Raw genomic sequence first — 9,062 nt, 5'->3', positions numbered from 1 at the left:
AGTGAAGGGGCGGGTCTGTCGATTGGGTGGGCGGAGCTGAGTTTACTTTTAGCCAATAGGGACGAAGGGGCGGGCAGTGGCGGCCTACGCAAAGTACGGCAGTAGGTGGAGCTCTGTTGCCAGAGTAACCCGGCGTTGGTGTTGGTGGTGTATCCTTCCTGTCGCAACCATACCTGTTTCCTTGTGCTGAGATCCTGAGGTGATGGTGAGTGCCAGGCGAGGCCAGAATGGCTCCGGGGTCTTCTTTACTCCGCGTCCCAGGTCCTTGGTTGTCTGGGCAGTGAGAGGCGTCCGCGTCCCATCTGCCTTCACCCATTTATCTCTTTCTCCCTTTCCAGGAGCAGTCCCTGCAATTTCCTCTCTTTCCCTATTTCCTGTAGCACTCTGAATTCCACTTTGGTACTGCTAAGCCTCGAGAGTAATATGACAGAAAGTTTAGGTGTAAGACACTGAATCTAATAGTCTGAAGTGAGAGATTATTTCGAACAAACATTTAAAATGTTTTCATTTTTCATCATTGCATTTTTTTTTTTCAAGCTCCCAGCTTCACCTTAACGCGCTTCATTTAATAGTATGTTGTGGTGTGTGTATAACTTTCTCATTACTGATCCGAACCTCCCTAGTTCCTGAAATCTTTGCTTTCTTGAGTGGCCGAGTACTGTCCCACACCCTGTCTAACGGCCATATAGTAATAGCTGTATTTTGCATTAGCTCCCTTCTAGCCAGTTGATTACCTTCTAGGTCCGTGCTTTTTAACAGGAATGCCCCTCAAGATCACTTGGTGATCACTTCTGGAAAATTCACTTGCTAGAGCCTCACCCCCAGAAATTCTGAATAAATAGGAATGGGGCTCCGTATTTGCATTTTAAAAAAGGCTGTAGATAATTTTAATTCAGTCACGCGTTTGAAAACACCAGGGTTCTAGTTAATTCACTTAATTACCAAATATTTTAAACACAGGTAAGGAACTGGAGGATAGAGAGATGACTATTGTCAGATGAGTATAGCTATGAACTTAACAGAGACCCACCCACCACCCCTTCTCCAGTACTACTCAGCAATCCATTTTATTACTCCAATCTTCTGCTGCCCTTTTCCTTCTGAGCCCTTTCCACACCTTCACTTTACAAACCCTGTCCCTTCCCCTCCATTCTAAGCAGATGACAGAGTCTAACAGTCAATTTCTTTAACCTCATGCCCTAACCTATATATTGATCTATATTTTTTACCCATCATTCGGTCTTGTGTTTCTAGTTGATAGAAACAGGTGTTGAAGGATAATGCTTCCATCTTTGCCCTAAATCTTATTCCCTCCCATTCCTTACAAGACTTTTGCTTCAGGTTATAGTTCTTCTTTCCTGTGTTTTCAGCCTCTTCCTCTCCATTTCCTTCTCCTCAGTGTTCAAGTCATACATCTTAAGAAAATGAAATAAAACAAAAGCCCTTCCCCTTCCTGTGTTTATCCAGTCCTCCCATCAATCTATCAGTAAACTGCTGGAAAGCATAGTGCTTCCATTTGTATCAAATTCTGCTTGGTCACTTGCGTCCTCAACACTCTGTTGTCTGAATTCCTCTCTAATGGCTTCATGAAGTCGTTCTTGCTTAAATTTCGAACGGCCTTTTAAGTGCCAAGTCCAGTAATTTCTTCTCAAAATTTATTTTATTCAGCCTCTCTGACAACTGAAGCTCATGGTTATTCATTCCCTCTTTTTTTCCACTGGCTTTGCCTGTCTTCAAAATGTCATTTTCTGGGACTCACTCCTTAATTAATTTCACTTCTTAGTCTATACATTTTCCTTGGCTGATTTCATCCACACACAAGAGTTCTACTAATGCCTAAGCATTCATTCTTGAATTTCAGTTTCATCTCAGACCTGTTAAGGCCTAGTTGCTTCCTGGACATCTCTACCTGGTTACCGCAAAGGCCCCTCAAACTTGTACTTACCATATTCAGTCGAAATTATTTGCTCATAGATTTGTCACACTTGCTAAACTGTGAACTGTTAGAGGAATGGACCTTTCTTTTGTTCACTGCTATTGCTTATATCACGGCAGGCACTCAGATATTTGTGAAATACGGTTTTTTGGTGCCTGTCTTTCAGACTCCCCAACAACCCTAAGAGCAGTGAACAACTCCTCGCACCCTGTGTCCTGGCTCGAGTTGTGTGTGGTGGCTCTTTGAGAAATTGCGTGGTCAGTGAAGGCTCGTCGGAGGAAGGGACTTTTGTCTTGAAGCCTGAGTGATAAAGTGCAATGATCTGAGGGAAGGGTTCTAGGCAGCACTAGCAAAAAGATCAAAAGAGCTTCGAGTATTGCAGGCACTGATCTTATGGCTTAATGTGAAAAAAGAATCACTATTATTGATAGATTATGAGGTGGTGTGCGGGTGGCAGCAGTCGGGGGGCTATGGTGGAGTGTGAGATTCCGGTAGAGAGGTAGGTAAAGGGCAGACCACGTGCATGTACTACAGCAGTGTTTTTGAAACTATAGTTGTGACCCATTTTTCGGTCATGAAGTTAATTTGTGGTATGTAGCCAGCATTAAAAAAGAAGACACGTGAAATAGACATTACCATATTGCCTATAGTAAGGGTCGCTTTCATGAAACTTTTGTTTTAAATTGTATGTGTGTTATGTGTACTGGGTTATGATGCAGAATATCTTTCTTACTGTGACTCGTGATCCACAAAGTTCAAGGTAAAATGTACTTTGAGCAAGACACACTTTAAACGGCAAAATAGTTGAAATCTCAAGGCATGCAGATTTCTTCTTCCTCCTTTGACCTAGTGACAATCTTACTGTGTGGCAGGATAAACTCTGAATTTAGTGAAAGCCTAAAATTGACTAGAGTTGAATTTTCAAATTTCTTTCTGCATCCAAATCTTTCTCTTATGTCAGTTGCTGTCAGTCCTTTATGAGAAAGAGTAGGCCTTTAGAAAAAGAGAGAAATGGATGTCCTTTCTCCGTGTTCAGTCTGGCCATGGGCATCTGTACTCAATCAAAGCTGATGGTCTCCATAAGCAGCTGAGGATGGAGTTTGTTTGCTCTGCTGGTGTGGCTTCCTGGTCATTGCAATTAAATCATCTGCATCTGGTTTGTTACAGTTCTAGTTTCTAGCACCGGAATTGGGTTCTGGCTTCAAATTCTAGCATCACCTGTATCTTGTGAAGCAGAGATAGGCAGCCGTAGCTAAGGATGTCTCACATGCATGCTGTTTAAGATAAAGAATAGTCATCAATTTATTTACTTTTGTGCATGCAGAGAATAGAGATGATAATTCCAAGACTCTTCTGATTAATAAAGAGATATGAATGTTATATATCTTCTAAAATAGAGCATTGATTTGAATACTGTTACCCAAGATGAACTGCTAGTATAAGGCCTTTAAAGATGATCAAGTATGTTCCACAAGAATTAGACTAAATAAATGTCTCAAAGTTGGTGTTGTTTTAAAACAGCCTTCAAAGAGAGTTTCATGATCGCTGAATAAAGAACAGGATTTTATTCCATGAATTGTTTTTCAGTTTTCAACTTTATAAAGTTTTTTCTAAATGGGTTTACTGTCTTGCTACGTGCTTCTTCCCCATCCAGAATTCCTTTTGTTACTTGAACTGCTAACTTGGAGGAACTAAAGTTTGAAAGCTAGGCAGGATTTTATTTACTACAACTGAGTCAGAAAGTATAGAGACTAAAATAAAAACCTGAAACTTAAACATTTTCCCCTATATATTTTATTACGAATGCAGGCTAGAGCTTGTTATATTCTTCTTTAGCAGTTGTATTTGCAAAACTGCATAGCAACTGGTTAATATAATGCCTTAATTTTCCTCTTTATCTTTTTTCCTGTCTTTTGTAGCTCTTTATCTTTTTTCCGCCTTTTTATCCCCCATCTCTTCTTTTTTTCCCCTAGCTTTATTGAGGTATAATTGACATATAACACTGTGTAAGTTTAAGATGTACAATGTGTTAATTTGATACACTTATCTATTACAAAATGATTGCCTCCATCTCTTAGATAATTACCGTTTCTTTTTTGTGATGCGAACATTTAAGATCTACTCTCTTAGAACAGATTGGTGGTTGCCAGAGGCAGAGTGGTGGAGGGGTCGGTGAAAAGGATGAAGGTGGTCAAAAGGTATAAACTTCTGGTTATAAAATAAATATCATGGGCATATAATGGACAGCATGGTGACAATAGTTAATAATGCTCTATTGCATATTTGAAAGTCACTAGGTGAGTAGACCTTAACAGTTCTCATAAGAAGAAATTTTGTAACCATATATGGTGATGGGTGTTATTTAGACTTATTGTGGTGATCATTTTGCAATATATACTAATACTAAATCATTACGTTGTGCACCTGAAAGTAATATAATGTTATATATGTCAATTGTATATTTTTAAAAAGCCAAAAACAAACAGAAAAAAAAAAAAGAAATCATCTTAGTGGGATCTAGGATTTTGAAAAAAAATTACTATAAATTTGTTATAAAATGTTCCTAAGGACACTTTTGCTATTTTGTGCACTTAACACAGTGTAAATGATAAATCTTGTTTGCAAGGGGTAGGAACATAGGACCAGGCAGACCAGGTTGAAGTCTCCAGCCTTTGACAGGGCTGTTTGTAATGGGAGACTACCTAAATGTCTATCAATAGGGAGATGGCTAAGTAAACCATGATGTGTCCATGCTGGGAATATTATGTAACATTTAAGGAGATTGTTATAGATCTATATGTACCAACTTAGATAAGAATATTTTTAGTGAATTTAGTTGCAGAATTGGTTGCAGAATATTTGTAGTTTCCAATGTATGTAAAAAAAAAAACCAAAACAGCAAAATACAAACCCATGTGATAGTACTATGTATTCTCTATGGAAATATTAGGCAAATATATAGACAAGCTGGTAACAGTGGTCACCTCTGTGTTTAGGGGAGAGTTTTGGATTTGGGGAGCTGATCAAAGGGAATTTGAGTCTGAACTGCAGTGGTTTTATTTTTTTATCAAGTGAAGTGAATTCGGGTATGACCTGTATAACAAAAAATTGAATTAAAAAATGTTGCCACTATTGTATCCTTCTGTTTACATTGTACATTGACCAGCCCCTGATTCAGGGACTGGCCATGAATAATGAAATGTAATAAGAGAATGCTATTAAACATGCTAATATCCTTTTGGAGGAAAAAAAAAATCTATTTTTTTTTTTTTATAGCTACTTTATTTATTTATTTATTATTTATTTATTTATTATTTTTGGCTGTGTTGGGTCTTCGGTTCGTGCGAGGGCTTTCTCTAGTTACGGCAAGCGGGGGCCACTCTTCATCGCGGTGCGCGGGCCTTTCACTATCGCGGCCCCTCCCGTTGCGGGGCACAGGCTCCAGACGCGCAGGCTCAGTAGTTGTGGCTCACGGGCCCAGCTGCTCCGTGGCATGTGGGATCTTCCCAGACCAGGGCTCGAACCCGTGTCCCCTGCATTAGCAGGCAGATTCTCAACCACTGCGCCACCAGGGAAGCCCAAAAAATCTATTCTTTAAACAACTTCAAGTATGTAATACAGCATTGTTAACTATAATAACCGTGCTATATACATTAGATCCCCAGAACTTATTTATCTTCTAACTGGATGTTTGGATCCTTTGACCAATACCTCCCCATTTCCCCCTTCCCCCAGCTCCTGGTACTCACCATTCTACTCTCTGTTTCTATAAGTCTGGCTTTTTAGATTCCACATATTAGTGATATCATACAGTATTTGTCTTTCTCTGTCTGATTTATTTCACTTAGTATAATGCCCTCAAGTTGCATCCATGTTGTCACAAAAGGCAGGAAGGGAAGGATTTTGGATTTCATTCTAAATGCAATAGGATAATGTATCTCATACATTTTTCCTATTCCATCAAAATATTTTATTTTCCTTGGATCTGGACTTATTTAAATGTTAGCCATATTAGTTTGGTCTTTCAGTGCCTATTTTCATCTGTAACATTTGTGATCTTGTAAACTTTGGAAAGAAAGTTTTTTTTTGTCCTGCTCTTATATTTGAAGATTAGAGACTAATTTCTCCCCTTATAATTGCCTTTTCATAACTTAATTGCCCTTTACTGGACCTTTTGTTTCCATAATATCTTCTCTAAGATGCGTCAGGCAGAGCCCCCCATTCCAGGTGGGTATGCATCATAGTTTCTACATGGATATTAGGGATATTATGTGTTCTGCTGTGATTTCACCTGATACCTTTCTTAATGGGTCTATAGCATAAGATTGAAGTCCCTTGTTCTCCAGAAGTATCTCCAACATTTCCTATGAACCTTATATTCATTTTCCTGCAAAAACTATCTAAGCTACTTCACTTCCAAAAGTTGGTATTTTAAGACTTTCTATTAAGTAGATGTGAGAAATTGTTGCTATTAAAATGTACTGCTCAATTCAAGTTTATTTTCTGATACTAGGCACTTTGTCTAATTATGTTGCTATTGTTATCTCTCCTGACTCATCCTATGTGCTCTTCATTCTTCATGTTGCTTTATTCTTTAAAATGTATTTCCATAGACATGCATAATGGCTCCAGGGTTTTCTGACATATGTAAATTTAAATTTCATTCTTTGTTTTCCATAGTTCTGGTACAAGTTAAACATATATATGCTATATGCATTTTATATATTTATGTAATATATAAAATACAGGTAATACATAATATATCAAAACATATAAAATATATATTTAATTTATATATATAATATTTAACTTATTCTGTTGTAGAAATGTAGTCATTTTCAGAGATTTGGAAATAGCTAAGTGAAAAATATAATTGAATTCATCTGTAATATCACTGACTATATACAATCAGTATTAATATTTTAGAATATTATCTCAGTCACACACACACGTGTGTATATATATATATATATACACACACACACACAGATGTATATATCTCTTTTAAAATGTGATCCTATTGCATACATTGTTTACAAATTTTTTTTCACTTAATATGTCTTATACATTTTTCCAGATCAGTTTTAAGAACTACGTTATATTCTTTCATTTAAACTGGTTTAACCAATCTATTTATTAATTTGGTCTTTTAACACCATAATAAACGTATTTTTGCAGACACATTTTAACTCACATCATAGTTATCTTCTTAGAATAAATTAGAAATAGAATAACTGGGTGAGAGGCCATGTGCATTTTTAAATCTTTTTGATATGCACTGCCAAATTACCTCCAGAAAGTTTTACCCGTTTGTACACTACCAGCAGTGTGCCATGGTGCCTGTTTCTTCTAATCTCTAACCTGATATTTCTATACATTTAATACATACATGTAACGATGGATTCGAACTCTTTCACTTTCTTTACCCAGTATATTGAGAGAGAAAGATTATAAATCACTAATTTTCTATAGGTGAAAAATGCTTTAATACTTATCCAAAATATTTCTCTAATTATTATTTCACATCTTTCATAAATTGTTACAATTCAAAATGTATTGACTGTATATACTGATGAAGATAGGAGTAACCTTTTCTAAACTATTATTCAAAGACAGATTATCCAGTCCTCTCTTGTCTGTTTTGAAGTAGCAGCTGATTGTAGTACAAGGGAACTGGTCTAGAGCTAGAAATCGAAAATTTTCAATCCTTACTGTAGTATTGGTTTCAGCACTTATTTACTGTGTGACATGTAATCTTTCTGGGCAATTGTTTTCTCATCCATAAAATCAGAATGATAATTTCTGTTCATATTTTGTGAGGATCAAATGAGGTAATGTATGTGAAAATAATTTATAAACTGTAACGTACTATACATATGAAATTTATTATTTTCATGTTAACCAAACTACTACCTAATGAGAAGAGATGGTTGGGGAGAATGGAAGGTGATTAAAATCTAAAACAAGTTTCAGAAATAAGTATTTGAGATTAGTGATGTTATTGTCCAATTTTGTGGACATTTAAAAATTTACTTTTATATCAGTATATTAAATAGCATCTTTCTCAATTTCTATTAGAGATTCATTTTCCTAAGGAAGCAGTAAAAGGTCAGGGAAAAGGGAGGGGATGGGAGATGGCAGGAATAGTTCTTGCGACCAGTTTCAATAACTCTCATGTCCTTTTGGGAGGAGACAGCTAAGCATGTCTGATGTGTGTTTAGTAAGTATTAGATCTTGAGATCCATGAATTTCTGCCAAGCTTAAGTGGATTAGCTGGGAGCTAAGTTTTATTTGCTTTTATTACTGGTAGTCTTGAAATTTTATTATTCAATAATTTGATTGTGAAAGTATAAAGGAGCCCTTTTTAGGCCTAATCTGTTTCTTGCTACAGAGGCTCAGAAATAGGGCTTTGGAAAAATGGAAAATCCCTCCATCTAGTGGCAAGTACAGGTCTATCATTTATGTTAAACCATCTTGCTCTTTAAGTAGTTTTTTGAATTTTACTATATCTGCCCAAATCTCTGAAAGGCAAATATTTGTATATCTTAGGTATTTGAGTATTTTTCATAATTAAATAATTAAAAATTTTATCTCCAAAGGGAGAATGGATCCTATAATAATATGCTCACTTTTCCCCAGAATTTCCATTTAAAATCTAGTAATGGCCTTGAGAATTTATCTTGACTCTCAGTACACACATAGGTCGAGGCATGCATCACTAGAACATTTTTACAACCAAAATTGAAGTACTAAGAAGTTACGTAGAAGTGGGGCAGAGCCTCTTGTACTCATCCTTCTGCCCTACTGTTGGGTTCCTGCTACATGCCATAAATCTGAGATACAAAGATGAATAAGACCAAATCTTTCTTTTAAGGAGCTCACAATCTTGGGGGAAGAGGGAAGGCAGGGAAGAGAGAAACATGATACATTGTAACATTGTACTACTAACTTAAAGAAATTCAATTTCCTCATTTGTAAAATGAACATGATAATGATACTAACTCCCTCATAGGAATATTGTTATGATTAAAAGAGATAAAGTGCTTAGCTTAATGCTTTATACATTGTAAGCATCCAATAAATGTTAGCTGTTGCTACTACTGTTGTTATTGACAGGTGTTAAGAT

General features: G+C 36.5%; 1 protein-coding gene across 4 annotated transcripts in view; it reads left to right on the top strand.

The window, feature by feature from the left end:
* The first annotated feature begins 119 nt into the window (after nt 1-119).
* Nucleotides 120-9,062, top strand: part of NME7 (NME/NM23 family member 7) — a 243,502-nt gene continuing 234,559 nt past the window's right edge. Inside the window, exon 1 of one of the 4 annotated variants that reach the window (XM_036847885.1) lies at nt 120-205. In XM_036847885.1, the coding sequence (XP_036703780.1) occupies nt 203-205 (3 nt within the window). In that variant the 5' untranslated portion in view covers nt 120-202. The remainder of the gene's footprint in view (nt 206-9,062) is intronic. The other 3 variants (XM_036847894.1, XM_036847866.1, XM_036847876.1) reach the window with 3 other exon arrangements.

The sequence above is a fragment of the Balaenoptera musculus genome, chromosome 1 (assembly GCF_009873245.2).
Source record: "Balaenoptera musculus isolate JJ_BM4_2016_0621 chromosome 1, mBalMus1.pri.v3, whole genome shotgun sequence".
Taxonomy (NCBI): domain Eukaryota; kingdom Metazoa; phylum Chordata; class Mammalia; order Artiodactyla; family Balaenopteridae; genus Balaenoptera; species Balaenoptera musculus.
Note: the sequence above shows the minus strand (reverse complement) of the source record. Positions and strands in the feature narration are given on the sequence as shown.